The 23,162-nt window shown below is 31.2% G+C and overlaps 1 protein-coding gene across 1 annotated transcript in view; it reads right to left on the bottom strand.

The window, feature by feature from the left end:
• The window catches only part of LOC106687605 (MOXD1 homolog 1), a 65,887-nt gene extending 43,228 nt beyond the window's left edge, over positions 1–22,659 (bottom strand). The window contains exon 1 of the mRNA XM_014431592.2: positions 22,447–22,659. Within this exon, the coding sequence (XP_014287078.1) occupies positions 22,447–22,659 (213 nt within the window). The remainder of the gene's footprint in view (positions 1–22,446) is intronic.
• Positions 22,660–23,162: the final 503 nt, after the last annotated feature.

The raw sequence follows: 23,162 nt of genomic DNA, 5'->3' as shown, positions 1-23,162 counted from the left end.
TATATATATATATGTATGTATATGCATATCTGAGAGATAAAAGATACTATTATAAAACATCAATGAACTGGACGCCGAAATGGAGGATAATATGTCCGTTTTACGGAGGTGTTAGTAAATATTTAAAAAAAAAATTGTTCATCCTATTTAAAAAAATGTTGCTCCTGTCATCTTGTCTCAATCTCGTGTTGGGATCTGAACGCGCCCGGGGCGGGCCATACCACTTGGTTAAATAAAGACCCTCATTCAACACAAACGCCAGATACTAATGTAAGGCAGGGGGTAGCAACCGATTCGTTAGGCCTTTCCCCATTGAATGGATGTCGAACCGCAGATTAATTTGTAATAATGAGCCCATATGCGTGCGGAGCATCCTTTGTTAGAGGGTGACTGAACCATAATACCGGGGTCCTTTCAAACTCTTCAGTTGGGCGGTGGGTCCTAGGATATTATTCACTACTCTGGAAATTCTTTAAAAGAATATAACGTTCAAAACGTATTCTAAAGAGTTAATTAACAATAGTATTAATTAACTATTTGTGTGTACCTTGCCCTGAGCCTTGTAGTTTAAGCCCAGGCATTCTGTTTAACCTATTTATTCGTTTTTATTTATTTCAACTTATTATCTATTTTTAACTTATTTATTTATTATTTTAACTTTACTTCCAAGAGACTTACTTGGAATCCACTCACAAGACTGAAACGACAAGAAACTGCTCGTAGATTCCGATTGCTACAACACTTACTTGACAAACGCTCTAAACTTCCCATTCACTACAAAAAATTAGTATACACTACGATAATCAGACCAATTTGGACATATGAAATTGAGCTCTGGGGCTCCAACAAACCATTAATTCTTCCCGTATCCAATCGTTACAATCCAAAATCCTACGTAAAATCCTTGATGCTCATTGTTACGTCACAAATAAACTCATTCACAAAGACCTTAACATCCCATTCGTTGCAGATTTGACCCAAAACAGATATGCGTCTTTTCATTCCAAACTCCTTAACCATCCTAACCCATTAATTCTTAATCTTTCATCCTTAACAATCCCTGATAATCCTCCGAGGTGTCTGAAAAGAAGATGGCCACGGGACCTTCTAATTTAAATTAATGTTTGAAGTACCACCAATGGGTGGTTCCTTCCCAAGATTTTCAAGTGTATATGAAACATACTACATATTTACCTATTGTATTATTTTGTACAGTTGTAAATTACATTAAATAAATAATTAAAATTAAAACTTTCCTTCCACGACTATTATTTTATATATGACTTTTAACGGAATCTTCACCCTCACGCCTAAGTCTCACCCTGATGGAGGGCTGAAATTCATGTCAAAACATCGGCGCAAATAATAAGTTTTGTTTATTCGTGTATCTTTGCCAACCGCTCTCATGACCATCATCTCCTCATGGCTATTATTTTATTCTAAATTTCTATTTATTTACAACTTCGGTCTTTATTATTTTATTTTTTATATGTACGTACCGAAAGTTTTAAGTAAGATTTTATAAGTCCATAAATAAAAATAAAATTGTATAATACAATGAAGAGTAAAATTAGATTAATGGGGAGCAATAGAGACAATTAAAAATATATGCCTTGGAAGAAATCAAAATATACCTTAAGTAGCGATTCCGGCCATTCGAATTTATCGAAAAAGTTCTCCCATCCCAAGCATATTTCTGGTTTGTACAATTTTTCGTTTTTTCAGATAGGCTCACAAACTAGCACAAAACACACACGCGATTTTGCAAGACTTGCAAGCATATTTGCATATTTACAGTGGAACCTAAAACGTGTATTTCGTTAAAGACTGGAATTATAAATTTTTCTGGATCGTGATACTTCCTTCCCCTTACCCTATATTTCAGGTATACGGGTTAGTGAAAGTAAAAAACTGTATTATAAATTCTTGATTTCTTATCATATGATAATAATAACAACACTTTAAACATATTAACCTAAAAATTAACATTGGAGAAATCTACGAAAACTCAGGAAAATATAAGCAAATATTGGTATAAAAAGATAACAATAAGTATTATAAATAAGAAAAATTTTTGAATAAAAAAAGCATAGTTATTAATCATTTAATTAACGAGAACAATCAAATAAAAATATTCTACTAACTAAGTATTATTGAAAGCTTTAGTGAAAGGTTGAATGTTCAACGCAAGGTCCTGAATCGCACAAAAAGCAACAGGACATTTGAATTAATTATTAATGTACTAAATAATAAATTAAAATGATTCATTTTTCACTATCCTCGGCCCAAGACTCCCATTGGAGTCCTATACAGGCTTTTGACTGACGGGGGGTTATCAGCAGGTGACTAACCTGTTCGAACCATAGTGAGGAGTCAAGTTTTTCATTTTTGTGGGACCACCACTAAATGAAAAAAGTCAATGCCCCAGGGTGGATTCGAACTGGCGCCGCCCGCAGATCTCAGATTGATAAACCTGCGCCTAACCACCTGAGCTACGAACGACCTAATTAAAATGATAAAAAAAAATTGATAATTAATTAAAGGAAAAATTAAATGTAATAGTTATAAATTTTTTAATATTGCTATAACGACCATGGAAATCACTAAAACGTAGAAAGCAAAATCAATTCTATAGTCACACATCCGGATTGTCAGTTCAATAGAAAAAGTAACTTTTTTTTATATGATCCCTGATCTAGTCATTTCGGACATACGGAGAGAGATGGGGGTTATCAGGAGGTATTTTAACCATAGTTGAGGGGGCCAAATTTTCATCTCTGTGGGACCACCACAGAAATAAAAGTCGACCTCCAGGCCGGGTTCAAACCGTTGCAGCTACCAGCCACTGAAACGGTCCTTGCTCGAAAAAGTAACTGTACTATGCCAGGCATATACCCGTCTTATATATATATATTTTCAATTTCGTAGGACTTTTTGTTTTTGAGTTGTTCTCGTTCCCACAGACATAAAATCTTGTTTATTTAGACACAGGTGACCATAACATTTGTTTGAAAATTTTCACGATTTCAATACTGCTGTATATTCCACACATCGGTAAGTGAAAGTAAATTAATCACTATAGCTAGTAAGTTGTTTATAAAAGAAAAATAAATTTATAAAATTGAAAAAAATGTTGTTCTATGAAACACTTCTCAATTTAACGAAACTAAGAGACTTATCCAATATTTCTCTCATATATCAGTAATTCTTGTGACACCACTGTTAAGGTGAAGACTTCAGACCTCGGTGCAAAGACTTCGAGCCTAACCAGGTAAGACAAACCCATGTTCCGAGATACCTAAGTAAGTACCGGACCCAGATGGTAGATATCGATCAAGACGTCAGTGCCATACAGATGAGACCACTCCACTCGTGGGAGATGTCCGACTTCCGGAGGAAGTGGTAATCCCCCTCCTTCCGCTAACGGCTTATATAAACATCAATATTTCCGTTCAGCTAATTATCTAGAAAGCGATGTCTACTCATTAATTAAGTTGTAATAGTCGTCTTCTACCAAGGAGGCATTGTATGCGGACTGTGTAATGGGTTATTCTGAAATCTTGTGAACCTCTTTAGATCGTTAAAATAGGATTCTAAAATTACAAAATTCCCAAGCATCTTTGTCTATTGTTTTAATAATGTTCGTTTGAATCGCCCTAGATAATTTATTAGACCTCTCCAACTCTTAAAACTTGAGACTTTACGTTTCGAGATACGTAGAATCCAAAAATGCAAGATAATTAAAAAAAAAAAACTTAAACGAAACTTTACTCAGAGTCTATTAGATTGTTTTGGATTGATATGCCCACATCCCGAACACTTATAAACAATAGAGGAAAAATACGTTTAAAAAGTAAGGAGAAAATAAGTTAATTCGAATCACTATCCCGGAGATTAAAAACAAAAGAGAGAAATATTTAGTTGAAGTCGATAAGTTAAGAAAAGGATTCGGTATGATCTTGTAGATTAATAATTTGTTATCTTTATAATAAATGCTAGCTCTTCGTTTCTGAAACATCTCACTCATTAACAATAAAGGAGTGAGATATATCAATGAGATTACTGTATTTTCAAAACGATAATGCCCATAAAGTTGAAGTTAACATTTTGGTTATCCTTATGCTATAGGTGTGCTATAACGCACGGTTTAAAAAAAAAAATTTATAATAGGTACCTTAAAAAATATAAATATCTCTAAAACTTAACATCTTTCGGGTGATTATAGTCACTCATTTCAAAGACAATGGAAGTTTTTACAAAACAGAACTATTATGATCGAAATCGGATACGTTTTAGCAAAGGTTTATACTAAAGATGCATGTATATTCAGTAAATATACGAAGCAGGATGCCATAGTAATAAATTATCCTTATAAATACCACTTACTTACTGAACATTGATCACCATATCTCAAAAACTACTTATACATGGTTCCAATATTTTCTATTACAGGTAAGATTTATATGATTTTAGTATTATATTGTAGAAAATTTCATTATCTTTCAAATTAGTGACTATAATCTTCCAGAAGTTTTCAAGTTATTCGAAAAAATATTTTTTTTTGTGCATCTATAAGGGTTTTTTTTTATTGTTAGTTAGGATTCCAGGTTAGGGAGATCAAGAGAATTTGTTCGTATATATGCCAAATAAAGTTACCGTAAACACTGTACTTCGAAGAACATTGCAATGAATTTCGAATTTAATAAAAAATTAATTAAAATGTATGTAACCAAAACGTAAAATTAATAATATATATGAAAATGATTGACCGTAAGAGAATACTAAGATGGTCAGGGGTGTGGTCAAAAGGAACATAAAATAGTTTTAATTTATTTATTTAGTGACGTTTCGCCACACTTTGCAGGCCCTCATCAAGGATGTCGTGTTGAAATATAGCACTAAAATGAGCTATTTCTAGTGCTTCTATAGGGTGTTTTTTTAAGCCCGATAGAACTTGAAATTGTAAAAAATAACACAAAAAATTAAATTGTAATCAAAATTTTTTTTTTATTCGAAAGATCAATACGTGACATTAACATTTGAAAATGATTTCGGGCATATGGGCACCGTGGCTGTTCTTGACGAAGCGCATTCTGGACGTCCAATTTTGGGCCACTTTTTCGAGCACTGCTGGCCGTATGTCACGAATAACACGAACAATGCTGGCCTCCAAGGCGTCAATTGTTGCTGGTTTATCAGCATAAACCAGTGACTTCACGTAGCCCCACAGGAAATAATCGAGAGGTGTCAAATCGCACGACCATATGCGGCAATTTTGCTTATTAACAAACCCGTTAAGCCAAAAATGCGCCTCATCGCTGAACACAATTTTACAGAATGCGCTTCGTCAAGAACAGCCAGAATGCGCTTCGTCAAGAACAGCCGCGGTGCCCATATGCCCGAAATCATTTTCAAATGTTAATGTCACGTATTGATCTTTCGAATAAAAACAAAATTTTGATTACAATTTAATTTTTTGTGTTATTTTTTACAATTTCAAGTTCTATCGGGCTTAAAAAAAAACCCTATAATTCTACAGCTCATTCCAGTGCTATATTCCTTGATGAAGCCCTGCAATGTGTGGTGAAACGTCGGTAAAAATATAGTTGAAAACTATTTTTTGTTAGTTTTTGGACGTATCCCCCGATTATCTCAATACATTAATAGATATACATTTTTTTTTTATTCGTTTAATTTATATATGTATATATATATTCAAATCTAGCAATAGCGAAGCATAGCCGGGTCAGCTAGTAATTTATAAATAACCGACTTGACCACATAATTTGTGCTGACCACATCATTTCCCCGCGAACAGTAAGCCCTTATCCACTTGATGGTACCTCTATATTATATAACTCATGGAAGATAATCTGGATTGTATTACGCTTTACAATTTGGTGCCGAGGGATCTGCTTGGCAGACCTAACCTCTATGACTGATAAGCGGTAGGAGATAAGACCGGCAGATGGCTCTAAGGAGGGGCTGTGTGCCCTGCATAGATTATTCCTATTTAGATTATATAGAATTTAATATTTCAATAGTTCAACACTAATCAACTACATAATAATAAGTTGGTCCGCGAAAAACAGCATAAAAGTCCCATTATACGTTAACGGTTTACTGCCATTAGATGAGCAGTCAACCGGGAAGAAAAAAAGGCAGTTATCTCACCCCAATTTTTGATTTACTAGTCAAAACTAACGAGTCTGCCAAGTATAGGAAGGAGGAATAAAAAATGGCGGCTGTTTCAAAACTTAAAAAAAAACGTTAATTATTCATTCGGAGCTCTTTATCTTAAAAACTACCAACAACACTAGAAAATCTAAAAGAACATTATTTAAAGTAGAATAAATTTGCTAAAATTATAGAGCTATTACATTTAATAGTTCTCGAGATATGGCTTTTTAAAAAGTAACATTTCTTAAAAATGTACTGATAGATTAGTAGTTAGTTAATTTATTTTGAGAAATCTATATCTCGGGAACCATGTGACGTACAGATGTCTATTAGCATTCAAATCAAAGCTAGTTTAATGTACTATAAAGTAGTCTAAGATATTTACCTTCGTAGGAATAGAGGTTTTCATGATATTTGCTAAAATAAATTGATTTATAGTTGTTGGGACAATAAGTATTTATGAAAAACTTTATTTCAGGAACCATTGGACTAACAGATGTCTGCCATCACTCAAATTAAAGCTAGTTCAATTTATTAGAAAATAGTTAATAATGTTTATCTTTTGTAGGAGTAGTAGTTTTCATGATATTTGACAAAATATTAATTTCTAGATGTGCGTATAAAATGTTGGATTTTAGAAAAAATATATCTCTGACCCATAAGATGCACATGTCACCCAATACTCAAAATAAAGGAAATTTAACTTACTATAAAGTAGTTTATGACACTTATCCTAGTAGGGCTAGTAGTTTTTATGATATTCACATATGAATATAAATTTGGCAAATGAAAATTTGTCCGAACAACAATAAATCCATTTATTTTTCATGAAAACTACTACTCCTACGAAAAACGTCAAAAACTACTTTATAGCTCATTTAACTTTAATTTGATTGTTAATAGACATCTGTACGTCACATAGTTCTTGAGATATACATTTCTCAAAATAAATTAACTAACTACTGATATTTCAGTACGTTCTACACAACATTTTTATGAAATGTTGCTTTTTAAATAGCTATATCTCGAGAACAATTGAACGTAAATAGTTCTATCAGGGCTTAAATTTTAGAAAACTTTTTCTACTTTAAATGGTGCTTTCTTATATTTTCTATTGTTGTTGGTAGTTGTAAAGATTATAAGTGCTAGAAATAACTGTTTTTTCCTCTTGGGCTCTTGTGCTATGAGGTATTTGTTTTGGAATACTTAGGTATTTGTTTTATGTTAGTTGAACTAGTAATGCTCCATACGGGGCAGGCATTCTGGTGCTGGCAATACCAAATTGATGCCGTGGTTAAATAATAGTTTGCTGTCTAAAGTGACTCCTAAGTAAATACTTAACATTAAGTTAAATAACAGTTATGGCAAAAGGGACACGGATATTATTTAAATCTATGTTCGATAGAAGTATAGTCAGTCGTTTCGCGGTAATGATGGCTTCTGTTTTATCAATATTTAAAACTAATCCCCATTTTTAAAGGCATTTAGATGTTTTTTTAAAATATATTTTAGTCCTTTGACCATCGTGTCCATACGGTATGAAGAGGTGTAAATCGCTGTATCATAGCAAACAGGGCTATATTAACCTTTTTAAATTTTGGGTTATTATTTATGAAGAAATTGATTAGTAGGGGACTTAGAGAGGAAGCCTGTTAGAGACGGGTAATGGACAATACGTGGGGGGGGGGGGGCTTATCATTCCGATTGATGGTTTGTTTGATTATTTTAGGAGTCTCGTGGACTTATTCGTATACACGACGCAGTATTCGAGTTTTCCAAACAAAACCATTGGGATAAAAATGTTCTTACTCCTATTCCTCTCTTTTACATTATCCTGAGGGAACACGAAACAATGAAGGCACTCGACCCAGAGATGTGTTTTCTAAGCCTTGGGAGCCGTGGCAGTCCAGGTACGCTGCACTCCAACAGAATACTAAATCGGGACTGGCTGTCACCCTTCTGTTTACATATGTACGACCTCTCGTCCGGGCGCATTCCCAGCACCATTTAATGTCGTCCGGACTCTTTCTTGTGGAGTTCAGTCGTTTGCTGTTGGGTTAGGAAGGCTGGCGCCAAAGACGATAGGATTCGGATCGTTATGTTTGGTATAAATAGATCGATAAAAAAATAATAAATATTTACCGATCAAGGAGGGACTCGAAAAAAAAATTGCAAGCGGCAGCTCAACTGTGTGGAGTTGCTACTGTACATCATAACGATCAGTCAGGCAATAGACAATATTAAAAATGGATGAGAAATCATTAGTTGTTACTAGACCAATACATTTATTTATTTCTGTGTATTAATTATTTGATATTGATTTTATATATTCCTCAGGATAAATATTGGGAATTACTACCCAAATTAGTTGTAATTTAATGGTATCGCTGGTGGTTGTAACAAGTGGAGGGGGGGTTGTATTTGATGAATTTAAAAATGAATGAAGTATGGTTAAATAGGGAAATAAGCCTCTATTCTTGAAATGATAAAAATAATGTGGATTAAACTAGCTTTAATTTGAATGCTAATAGACATCTCTACGTCAAATGGTTTTTGAGATATTGATTTATCAAAATAAATTCACTAACTGCTGATCTCTCAGTTCGTTCTATACAACATTTTTATGACATGTTGTTTTTTAAAAAGCCATATCTCGAGAACTATTTAACTATTAGGGCTTACATTTTAGCAAATTTACTTTACTTTAAATGATGCCCTCTTAGATTTTCTATTGTTGTTGGTAGTTCTAAAAATATAGAGCTCCGAATAAAAAATTAATTATTTTTCAAGTTTTGAAACAGCCGCTATTTTTTATTCCCCCTACTTATACTTGACACTCATCAGTTTTGACTAGTAATTATACATAGTTTTCACTAAAGTAATCAAACATTGGGGTGAGATTACTGCCTTTTTTCTCCTCTTAGGCTCTTGTACTAATAGGAATGAGGATGGAATAATGAACGATCAATCGAAAGCAGTGGTTCCGTGAGCCCTTGTGTATAAATCTGACGAACGGGAACGGGAATAGCGGGTATTTTAGTGTTTAATAATTAGCTAAGAAAAAAAAAAGTGATCTAATATTCACTTGTCAATATATGAATTATATAATAAGGAGAAGTAAGCAGTTTTAGCTATTGCACAAAAAATTATTTCGAGTTTTCGAAGGATATACACCTTTTGAGGTCGCACAAGTCCGAAAAAAACGAATCTTGCAAATTAACCTGTGTGTATGTGAACAATTTAGCTTAAAAACGAAAAGTCGTTCGAAGCTTAGATTAAATACTGAAGGGAAGTGTATGTCTGGGATGTGACAGTAACGTTTTCGATAAAATCGACTCACTCGAAAGTGCCATTTTATAGAATCGATTATACATATTTAATCAAAAACGGGTCTATTTCGATTTAACTTCGTATATCAATGTAAAACTATCTTCAGTATCAGCTAGGTATAACTATATTGGAATGGTTTAACAGGGCTTAAGTATGGAATTCTTAAAAACAAAATTCCACTAAAGGAACTTTAAATTTTTTTTATTTGAGATAATTGATCTTTTTCGATTTTCAAATTATAAAAAATATTAACTATGAAAATTTTAGATAATTAACCAAAAGCTTCCTTTTCGGCAAAAATAAAGGTCACATTCTTAACATCCTTTATGATCTACTGACAACATAATTTTTTTTAGAAGAATTCCAGTATTAAAGAAGTTATAGCTTTTCGAGTTGTTCAAATTAACAAGCAGGAGACAGCAAAAAATATAATAAAAAATGAATCGAAGCGGGCGATAAGGAGAAGTGCCCGTTAATCCACTAATGGCCCGTATGCAGCTGTTCCTCTTGGGATCTTGGGAGTCATGGCTTTCAGCTGTTTGCCAAGGTTAAGGATGTTAGTAATTGTACGATGCATTATTTTATTTATTAATTGTTATTATTGATTTCAAGGAATACCGAAGGTTAGGTGATATTAGATGAAGACGAAATAATTTTAAGCATTGCCGGGTCTGCTAAAAATATATTTCTAGCAGATCCGGCAATGCTTCGCTATTGCTTTATTTGAGGATGTATATATATAAATTTTATCATTTATGTATAATTATTTTGTCATTTAATGGTATAAATATCAATTAATATATAGAAGAAATGATAAGACGGTTACAATAGTAACATAAATGCTAATAGCTATATAATCGTTAATATTGGTCCGATTTATTCATTTTTTTTTTTATTCATTGATAATTTATTTATCCATCATGTTGATTTACATGTCGAAGTGTGGTAAAAGATTTAGTACCTAAAGAATTGGTCTTTGATTTCTTTTAAAAAATAAAATACAAAATAACTTTAACAGGACACAACCAGTCTGTACTAAACGTGGGAGTGCTTTAGGGCTCTATAAACTGCACAAACCGAATCTAATTAAAAAAATTAGAACAGGAGATATAAAATAAAATGTTTTTGGTTATTTTTTTTTTGTTAAATTGAGTACATATTATATTGGCGTAATATAGGTAAAAGGTCATATATTAAATTTTCCAACAGTTGTATTAACGTGATGTATTAACGTAAAGTTAAAAAGCAGAGGAGTTTGCTTATTGTGGATATTACATATTACATATTATAACCGCAAATTTCGACATATTAAAATTAGTATTTTTTTTCAAATCAAGTTATGTTTACACATAATTATTTGTCATAAATTAGTTAATTGATTTGTAAAGTTAAAAAGCAGAGGAGTTTGCTTATTGTGGATATTACATATTACATATTATAACCGCAAATTTCGACATATTAAAATTAGTATTTTTTTTCAAATCAAGTTATGTTTACACATAATTATTTGTCATAAATTAGTTAATTGATTTGTAAAGTTAAAAAGATCGTAATTTCACTATCTGACCCGGCGATGCTTCGTTATTGCTGTATTTGAGGATGTTTACACATTAACACTTTTGAAACTTTGATATCAATTAATATATAGATGAAGTGATAAGATGGTTACTATAGTAACGTAAATGGTAACAGCTAACATCGCTGTATAATCGTTGATACTGCACCAGTTAAGGTTATTTTTTCTTATTAGACAATTTAATTATTTTTGATTATATAATTTTAAAACAGAAACAAGAAATTTGAACCAACACAATGCAGAGATTTTAAACAAAAATAATTTATGATAAATGTGGGTATATTTAATGTTACTCTTCACAGTTAATAAATTTTAATAATTAAAGAAATAAAAATTTAGATTAAAATGCAATTTTATATAAATTAATTATAAGTCTGACCTGAGTGTATGGAAGGTTAAAAATAGTTTGTTAGTAAGAAAATAAAAGATAGTGTTACGTTGATCTATAATTAAAAAGTTTTCTAAATTAATGAAATTGTGAAATAAATACGTAACTAGACATAACCTAAGGCAAGCTTATTATTAATTAATATGATTCCTTATTAATTTATTGTTCTATAAGGTGATTTGGTATGTAATTAATGATGTGGGCTGAATAGCCTGCAAAAAGTTTTTAATTAATTGGATGTGAGGTGTAAATCTTTATACTAGGTATGGTAAATTATGAATAATAAAGTTGTTGTTAAAATTGTTACAAATGAAAGTATAATAAAAGCTGTTAATTGTTAGATTCTACTTGAGAATGTCGGACCGTTAAAAAAATTATATAGAGTGTAGAAACTTAACATGGATACCAATTGATTTATTTAAACAGTAAATACCATTCTAAATACGTTGGAAAGATTATATAAAAATCGTCCGTAATTTAACTCATCATAATATTTTGATGCCTCATACTAACGGATTCGACAGTTGATCTATACCTCACAGAATGAGACAGTGCGTCCAAACCGGTCTATGCTGCACTCATCATCACAGATTGCAATTCCATCGCCGAGAAAGATTTGGTTCCCACACTGCTCTCTATGTTTCGAATCAGTTAAATCTGTTCTTTCTAGAGTATGGATGATAATTATGGCTTGAAAAATATATAATAAATAAGAGAGAAACTTTTTTGGTTATATTCGACAGAACCGGTTCATGATATTCATTAATTCAGCGACACATCGTATCAATTTTTTTTTATAAGAGAAACGGATGTAGCGGTATCAATGCCAGTATGAATTTATAATATCGATAGCTACAAGCTATTAAATACTGTTATTGTAATACATCTGTCCTAACCTTGCAATTAAATCTTCCATTTTAGATTTTTCATTCATTCCGACAGCCCATTTAGGGATTCCTTGCACCGTTTTTGAAATAAAGTTTTTTTTTAGGTCTGGAATTCGGACATAAGTTATGCCAAGCCACAAATATAATTTTGACTGTAATGATCTCTTATTAGTTTGGATATAAGAAAGTTAATTTATAATTTTGTGTTTTTAAATTTAATGTAATACTAATAATTATAATTTAATTATTTGTTTATGTTGCGACCCCCATACAAATAAAGTCAGCCTATAAAATGCATAATTAAATAATCATTGTAGTAGTTTTACAAAAATAGTGAGTTAAAAATCATTAATATAAAGTAACAACAAAGAATATGCCAAAATTGGGTTATCTACATTCGTCAGAGTAAAAAAAAAAAACAAACGTCATTACACATTTAATAATATTTAAACATATATACATCCAATTGTGAAGTTAGATATCCAGTTCAAAGTAAAAGGTTTTGTGTTACATAAAAACTCAAAGCTAAATTATACTGGGTTGTTCGAAAATGGCAGAAATGCCTCCTTTGGCGTAGGAAAAAAAAAAACATGTATAAAAACAAGTTTAAGATCCAATTGTTAGGGTACAGACAAAAAATTCACTCAAGTTTTGGTTAATATTGCTTAGTTTCGGCGTGTATCGGATTCGGTTCTAATGATATATGGGGCAATTTATCAAAAAATGGAAACAATCCTTCAATGCCGTTCCATCACAAGCTGGACAATGCTTCTGCGTGTCCAGAGTAAATTTATGTGGACATATACTTAAAGTAATTGCATATTTACCGGAGAGTCGTAGTTGGGCTAGTCAATAGTCAATAATCGAAAAAGCAGCTATATACTAATCAACAGTCAATAATCGAAAAAGCAGCTATATACTAATCAACAGTCAATAGTCGAAAAAGCAGCTATATACTAACCAAGAGTCAATAATCGAAAAAGCAGCTATATTCTAATCAATAGTCAATAATCGAAAAAGCAGAAATCTTTCAACGTTACCACAACGCTTCACAAGTTTCCAGGCATTGAAAAGCAAAACGTTACGCTGGCCAATGGTACCACTCTCTGGACCGAACGAGTTGCATGTCAGGAAGTAAGCAGTCCTCAGAACTTGTTGGGGTATAGCTATTGATTAGTATCGTGTCAAACATTCCTAAGCTCTCCAATATTTTTCTTTGAGTCCCCTGTCAAGAATCGCAGTTAATGCTCCTTGGTTCATAAGAAATAGCCAATTGCATCGCAAATTACAAATGGAGGCAATAGAGGATTATATCAACAAAAGGTTCAAGAAGTTCCACTACCAGTTGCCGACAGTTAAAGGGGCAGTGACCTACAACCTGGGAAACCCAACCTCAACCCGAAGACTGAAGCCCAGACTGCTGCAGGACATTCTTTTATAAATTTTTAATAAATATAAAATTAATTCATAGTCACACTACCTCTATTTATTATTATTATTATTCATTTTATTTATTCATTATTATTATTATTTTTTTCTCTCTTTTCTTTTTTCTTCCCTTTTACAAATTAACTTTTTTCTTTTTACTATTAGAAGACAATTGTTTTTTTTATTTAAGTGTATCAATATCATTATTTTTTGTTATTAATTTTACTTTCCTCTTTTATTAAGAAGCATTATTCTTATCTATTTATTTTGTTATTATTTTTTTTTCTTTTAATAAGAACATTTTATATAGTTAGGGGTGTCATTTGTATGACTATACCCCCTCATAATCTACTGTTAAAAATATATATATAATATAAGTTATATCAACCATGTAAGGCCCACCAGGCCGATCTGGTATAAAAATAAAATAAGTGAGTCCCCTGTCACAATATCAAATACTTTATTCAATAAGTTTTGGTTAATATTGCTTAGTTTCGGCATGTATCGGATTCGATTCATCATTCATAACTCATTTCCAATATCATAGATAATCAAATTGTTTAAAGGAATAAGAAAAAATCGCCGAAATCGGTCCAGTATTTTTGATTATACAGCGAAGTTAGCTGTTGCCGTTTATGTTTCAACAATTAATGAATATAAAAAGCGTATATATACTAGCAATGCCGGCTCTGCTTTTTTAACATTAAACAACTAACTAATTCATAGCAGAGTAGGACTAAGTATGAAAAAATATGTATTTTATAAAAAAAGGCAAATGGCAGTATATAATTTTTAGGATGGTGGAATTTCAAATGAATTATCCTGAAGATAGGAGAAGAGGGTGAAATAGATGAAAATAGGACAAACAGACTGAAGATAGGTGAATAAATAAACTGGTCAACTGCTTACGACAGGTAACATAGACACAAACACTGTTATCTCTAATCCAAAGAGGTTGCCACTGCAGTAGGTAGTAATCACCTCTGCTAACAATAACTTACTTAAAGATTTTTATACTATTGAACATACGGACATGTTAGTTTTTGCATCACAATACAAAACAAAGTGATAAAAATGATTTTAGTGCCAGTTCTTTATGTAGTTTCAAGTGTTAATTGTTTACTTCAAGCCTCATCTTACTTGATCTTGGTAAGTTTATGTTGGTATTCATTTATTCTCAAATAAACTGTCTCTTTGCAATCCTGAGGTTTATAGAAGCCTGGCGAAAATTACTTTTCATGTTCTTTTCAACGCTTCAATCAAACTTTAATGCTTCTCAAATCATAGAACATTTTGAGTACAGACAACGATCAAAAATCTTATGGAAAGTTCGAAGCTCATTTTGAAAATTTTCGCATAAGACTTCAAATAGAAAATTAACTGTTGGGACTTAACTTGATATTATTTGTAGAAATACACGATAAAAAATTATTTCCTAGAGGCTTAGTTTATTTGTATATAGTATTATTTCTCCATGTATTCCATATATAATATACTTTCCAAGCAGGAAAAAGTTAAAAGCCTTAAGAAATTCCATTCTGTTTTAAGTTGATCCTAAAAGTTGAAGAACTCTTGGCACTGGAAGAACTCCAATGTGAACTTGGACCTGTGCCCACTACCCGTCGGCGTCTAGCGCTTCGTACCAAGGAGGCTTCAATCCAATCAATTCCTTTTTTTGCACCTATTAAGAATTTTTGTAAGGATTCATAATATTTTTCTGTTACTACTCTCCTTTGCAATTGAAATTATATTTAATTAATAATGACAAAAATTATCCAAAAAGTCTCAACCTTCTTCATTAAAACATATTACACGTCCAACGTTTCGGCCAATCCGGCCATCATGAAGGACAATCTAACAAAATAACAGCTTTAATTACAACTTGCTATCGATAGTATCAAATATATTAATTACTATAATTTGCCTACCTTAAGTTTAATATCACAGCCGCACTGTTTTCTCACTCAATATTGTTGTGATAAGTTAATAATAGTATAATACAAAAATTGTGAAGGATATAATTTATTATTAAATTTTATAATGACGAATATAGATAAATTAAAACATAGAATGATGATAATTTATTAGTAAAGAAATACGTTTTCTATTTTTGGTTGTATTTTGTCGGTTTATTTTGCATAAAACCCTGCAAAGTTTTATAAATTAATGTGAGGTTTTGAAACTAAAATTAAGTAATGCAAGTTATTATTAATAATGAGTTTAATACTGCTAATAATAAGTTATAATTAAAACTGTTATTTTATTATATTGTCCTAGATAATGGCCAGATCGACCAAAACGTAGGACATGTAATATGTTTTAATAAAGAAGGTTGAGTCTTTTTGGATGATATCTGTTATTATTAATAAAACTGCAAGTTTTGAAGAATACAGTAAAAACTGGCATTATATTTAGTGATTTATAAATAGTATTGTTCGATTTTTATGTTGTTTATTTTCTTTTCAAAATGAACACTAACCCTAAACACTACAGGTGAGTTGGTTAGATCCAGTAATACAGGTTGTCATTTTTTTAAACATTATTTCGAACGTCAAATATATTCATTTATTTGTTAATTTATTACTTATTTATTTATTTATGAAAAAATTAGATTATGCAATCTCAAAAACAAAATTAGTTCAGAACACAAAAATGTAAGAAAAATAAACTTTGTTATGAGTCCCACTTTTTGCAACCTTTTTGGATTTGACATATATTTTTTATATCGTAAAATTATATTTCGGTAACATCGGGCATCCCCGGCTGGAAAACATTGGTTTAACTGCTAAAAAAAAAAAAAGGACTGAACTACGTTACAAAATTTATAGTTCGCTGAAGTGGTAGCTGTTTTAAAATATTTTATAAACCACAAAAATTGTATTTATTGACATGTACAATAGTAAAGTATTTAAAATAAAGCAAATATAAAATTCAATCAATTTATTTCGCTCTTAATTAACTTCTAATCAAATATCATATCAACATTTAATTAGAAACGGCGTATCTTTAACTAGTTATATGGGGAAAAGAGAATCTACGATTTACCAGCAATTTGATCGGATTTACCCAAATTGCTGGAGGTTTAGAGAATATTCTCCGATCCCCAGACATTTCTGGGAACAAGAACTTGGTGAATCCTTTTGCAAGACAGAGAGAAATGGAGAAAGAATTACTTTAGAATTGATTTACTCAAGAAATTAAAGAACACGGCCTAACACCGTCCCAATTTAAACCTTGCCCAGGTTCTATTGTCGCTAACCCCAGAGGCACCTCATAGGTGCTATCACAAAAGATCGCTGATTCCCTCTCCCCTGCTTTGTTGTAGCTGCAGCTGTTCTCTGTTGCTCTAGGGAGAGCCATGGTTGGGCACGGTGGAAATCCAAATACCGTACAGTAAAATACTATAATAACTCATGTTTACGCTCATAAACATTTTATTTTTTTAATTTCTTTTCCTTTATATCATATTGAAGATTGAAAATTTTTTATTTGTTTTTACACGAAGAAGAATGGATTTATTTAATTGAATTTTGTTAATGTAATGTAGTGTAATGATATATTGTAAGTAAGGGACTGAGCACTGTTTGTTTGCAATAAAGGCATTAAGCTCTGTTTATGGCAGGATGTTGGATCTCATATGTTAATATGATATAGTAACATCTCTTATGTTTGTATGAAAAGTAGACTTTTAGGCCCCTCCACAACCTGTTACACCGCACACCGTCTATTTATGACTGCGATCTATTACAGTCGTCATTATCTTACCATCTACATCTACGGCCTTCATTAACTGGTCCGATAAATAGACTTTATTTTTTTCACTGACCACTAACGCCTGTTGAACAGATTCGATACTTAGGACTCCATCTTGACAAGAGACTTACTTAGAATCCACACACAAGACTAAAACGACTCGTAGATTCCGATAGCTACAACACTTACTTGACAAACGCTCTAAACTTCCCATTCACTACAAAAAATTAGTATACACTATGATAATTAGACCAATTTGGACATATGGAATTGAGCTCTGGGGCTCCACTAAACCATCAAATTCCTCCCGCATACAATCCATAAAATCCAAAATCCTTGATGCTCCTTATTACGTTGCAAATAAACTCATTCACATGACCCTAACATCCCATTCGTTGCAGATTTGGCCCAAAACAGATATGCGTCTTTTCATTCCAAACTCATTAACCATCCTAACCCATTAATTCTTAATCTTTCATCCTTAATAATCCCTGATAATCCTCCGAGGCTTCTGAAAAGAAGATGGCCACGAGACCTTCTAATTTAAATTAATGTTTGAAATACCACCAATGGGTGGTTCCTTTCCAAGATTTTCAAGTGTATATGAAACATACAACATATTTACTTATTGTATTATTTTGTACAGTTGTAAATTACATTAAATAAATAAATAAATAATAATAAAAATTGTTTCACCGAGGAGGTATTTGTTGTTCATGAAATATTTTTACTGTTTAGTCAAAGATATTTTATTTGATTCATTTATTTTGTAACAATTAATTTTGCATATTTTCTCTAATATTTAACCTTTTATAAAATTTTATTAGTTTAATTTTTTTTCTAACATTACTAACCTATACTTTATCTCTATATACTTATACATAATATTAATAATTATATGTACATTTGTTTCTTTGTGCAATATTTTGATTCTTTTGCAGAATTTCCTTTATTTCATTTTTTTTTTTTTTTCAATTTTCAATTACGATCGCCAAAGAAGTTAGAACCTGGATTTACAGCGTTTCGGAAATTCCTTTAGTCGTTGCAAATGGAATGCAACTCATAATTTTCTATTTATTTATACCGTATTTGCTTTTTAGATTTTTAAAGAAAATTAAATTTTATAGAACCTAAATCTAACCCAAATAATAAAAATAAGCAATAATAATTATCTTAATCAAATTAGTTCAAGTCTTTAAATAAGCGAAGATACAGTAAACAAATGTTTGTATGGGATTTTACTGGCTAAGTTCCTGTATACCTGTTGTATGTTTTTTATTGAGTTGTTAAAATCACAAACATAATTCGGTACGAGAACTTGGTTATTTTAAACCAAGGTCTCCTTCGAGCTATCTATCTCCGCAGCGTCTTCACTCTTCGCAGATCGGACGCCAGATTAGTTTCAGGGTCACAACAGAGCCTGCTCATGTTTACGCCTGTTCGGATTTAGACAAACGTTTTTAGGCTCACACTGCTGAATAATGAAGTGTGAAAATAAATTTATTCCATCACTAACCGAAATGATAAGGTAAATAATAACAATAAAGTAAATAAAATAAAATCTTGCATCGAAAATTCCTTAAATTAATTATAGATTTATTAATGAACATCTAACGTAATAATAATTATAAAAGGAAGATGCTCCGGGTTCGGTCAAAGAAAAAAAAATTAAAATATTCATAAAAGTATTTAATGTGAGCTAACGTTTCGTCCCACGTTGCCGGGCTTCATCAATGATAAAAAAGATACACACACTTAAATGAAATAAAACTAAATAGATCCATCATCATTTATTTAAGTGTTTGTATCTTTTTTAGCCCAGATGAAGCCCTGCAACGTGGGGCCAAACATTGGTTCACATTAAATAGTTTTATAACTATTTGAGTTGTTTTGTTTTTTTTACCCGGAACATATTTCTTTTATTATTACACACGGTAAATCAGGGATCTTCCAGTAATAATATTAAATATGATTTATTAATTTCAACAAAATGTATTCATCTAGCTTTAAAGAAAAGCATGGTATAAAAAAAAATAGCAATAAGTTGTTGAGATAGAAAAAAAAATGAAAAAAGCATAATTATTTTAAATTAATGAGAACAATTAAAAAAAATAACAGAAAAAATTCCCAGTTATCAATGAATGCTTTAACACAAAGTCATGAATATTTCTAAAATAAATAAAACATTTGAAATAATTATTAATGTACCAAATAATTAATTAAAATGACATAAATCATAAAAAATCAATTAAAGGAAAATTAATTGTTTCTTGTTTCCAGAGTTGTAATAACGATAGTCATAACTTTTAAATATTGCCAATACAATTATGGAAACCACGAAAACATAAAAATAGCATTTTTTTTTTTTTTTACGCAAACAATAAATATTAAAAAAAAAGTTTGCACTATTTTGAAACGTTAAGAAAAATGTTAATAAACTCATTAGGAAAGATATTTGACGATTGCATGACTAAAAGATGAACTGAATTTAGTAAAATTTCGATCTCTCCCTACAAAGTATATATTTAAAAACAAATTAAGCAATTTTATACCATATTTATTTTTTATATATTTTTTTTATTTCTTGTTCTTGATTGGTTTTATTTATCGATTATAATAAAATATATCCATTTAGCAATGACATTCTTAGTTAATTCCTTTTAAATATCCTACGTTACGTCCAATTCGGCCATTCAAGGACAATCTTGATTTTACTTTTATCGCCTCACATTAATCACTATTCTGTTACGTCTAATATAATACAGTCAGTTATACTTATATTTGTCTACTATTTCATTTAGTATTCTTTTATTTGCAAATTTTGTTACACTAGGACTATCAACTACCTTATCAATAGCACACTGTCAGATATTAACGTAAGTTAGTTGATAGTATTATGACAAAATTTGCAAATAAAAGAGTACTAAATGAAATAGTTGACAAATATAGGTTCCTTGACTATATGATTTTATCGTATGTTAGACATGGGAAGAATGACCTACAACGTTTTAGTAATTAATATGAGGTGGGCCGAAACGTTTGATAATGAATTAATTAATAAAGAATGTTGTGGCAAATGGATATCTTTTATTATAATTGGTAAATAATACCAATCTAGAACAAAACATCAAAATTTTTGTTTTGTTTTTATTTACTTAATGTAATTTAATACAACTGTATAAAAAAAAAAAAATACAATTAGTAAATATGATAAATGCTTCAGAACATTCGTAGATTGTTTCAAATTTAATTTTTGTGTTAGTATATTCAAAATTTCGTTCGTCGAAATCAAGAATTGATATGATCTTATGTATAATAGGAATAATATTTTAATTTCACTTACTCAGCTATATATGGGATATAGAGTTAGGAGAAGTATTGCGATCGTGAAAAATTTCTAATTTCAGTATTTAACAAAAATACACGCTTTTGACCCCCCTTCCTCCCCTCTCTGAGTATAAATAACTAACTCCTGCAAAATGACGTTTGTTTGTTCTCAGGCTAGCTTTTTTGCACGAACCTGAAATTGCTTATTTAAGTTCGGTATATGCCTGGGGTGTGACAGTAACTTTTTCTATCAATGGATGGATTCGCTGGAATGGTAACTTTTCAGAATCGATTTTCTAAAAAAAAAAAAAAAAGATCTAACGATTTTTATCAAACTCATCATATCAATGTACAATCGAGGTTTATTTAAAATCAGCTAGGTTCTAAACTTCATTGAATAAATGCCAAGACCTCCCTCTAAAGAACCTTTGATTTTGTTTATTTGAAATAATTAACCATCTACCATTGTTTTTCATATTAAAAATATTAATGAATTTGATAATTCTGTAAAGAAGAAAATCCCAAGGTTAGTATGACGAAAGTCATAACTTTTTTACTGTTGCCATAACATCCATGGAATCACAGAAGTATAGTATTAGTATATTTTTTTACTAAAAAGAAATATAAATATAGTTAGGAGAAGTATAAGCATCGTTTATAATAAAAACGTTTTGTCGAATTTGAAATGAGCGGTGATCACGGATACAAACTACGGTGGTGAGTGAAAGTTGTTTGATAGCCCACGGCACTAGATTTTTCTTAGTTTTTATTTCAGATAGTAACTTAACATTGCATTAACAGTTGCATTTAAATGGCTTATATCTGATATTTTGTTCGAAAAAAGTTAACAATACCATTTTAATTCATAAAAAAACAATAGTGACTATTAACAGTATCACTCTATATATCTCGTATCAGTAGAATACTTTGCACTTATAAATAAATAAAATTGTACCACTGTGACCCATGAAGAATCAGGGGTGCAGTACTTTGTAAGTTCTGTTACTAGACCAAAGGTGTTGCAAGGAGAAGATTCGGTAAGAATCACGCTTGACTGCTAGATTTTTCCCCAATTAATGGTATCCACTTTATGAGGCTAGATAGACCCCGGAGGGCTCGCGAACCAACAGTCTTGACTCACGGCTACAGTAACAGAATTATCTAAATAAAAATTCACCCTGATTCGAACGCGAGTCCTTCCAGCACAGTGCCTTACTACTGAGCCACCTCGCTCCCAACTTTATATGACGGATTAATCAATTTTTTATTTTATTTTATATTTAACAGCTTTGCCGATTGTATTCAATTACTTTTTTAGTTAGCATGTAATGTTTAAAACAACCAAATATCTGATACTTTTAGGTACCACCTTGCTTTGAAATTGTGATCATCCCTTGTTTCAAAGTCAATAACTTTTTACTGATTTTCGAGGCATCACATATAAAGCTATCATCATATTTTGCTATCAAGCTATCAAATATATTTTGAAATAATTTCCTTTTTTTTTAATTATTAAAAAAAAACGAACAGGTTTTCATTTATAAAATATCAAATTTAAAACATTTAATTGTACTTACCAGAATTCTTCCTTCTCCAGAGGAATCGTCTACCCAACCAACAAGTATATCGGATCCGGGGAGCCTCCCATTAAGGGAGAAACCAACGGCGATGTAACCTCTGGTCCTAGCGGCCAGAGTGAAGACGACGACATCTCCGGAGACCCGGGACGACAACTCGAGATCCGCCGAAGAGGCCGGGAGGAGTGCGCACAACACCAACCACAGCAACATGACTACTGACTGGCAGCTGTGTGCTATAGCTCTCCCCTCCTCCCATTCGGCTCCCCTTGCGACTCTAGTATTAGTACTAACAGGAGAAAAAAGTCAGTTATTTCACCCTAATTTTTTTTACTGTAATGAAAACTACGTAAAATTACTAATTAAAATTGATGAGTCTGCCAAGTATTGTCAGGGGGAATACAAAATGGCGGTTGTTTTAAAATGTTTAAAAAAATAAATTTTCATTCGGAGCTCTATATCATCAAAACTACTTACAACACAAGAAAATCTAATATAACATCATTTAATGTAAAGTAAATTTTCTAAAATATGAGCCTTAACAGAACTGTTTACGTTCGATTGTTCCCGAGATACAATTTTTTAAAAGCAATATTTCAAAAACAAATACTGAAAAATCAGTAGTGAGTGAATTTATAGTGAGGAATCTATACAGATGTCTATTATTACTTAAATAATTGTTAGTTTAATGTGCTATAAAATGGTTTATGACTTTT

This window comes from Halyomorpha halys, unplaced genomic scaffold (assembly GCF_000696795.3).
Source record: "Halyomorpha halys isolate HHAL.00 unplaced genomic scaffold, Hhal_1.1 Scaffold39.1, whole genome shotgun sequence".
Classification (NCBI taxonomy): domain Eukaryota; kingdom Metazoa; phylum Arthropoda; class Insecta; order Hemiptera; family Pentatomidae; genus Halyomorpha; species Halyomorpha halys.
This window is presented reverse-complemented; position numbering and strand designations above follow the sequence as displayed.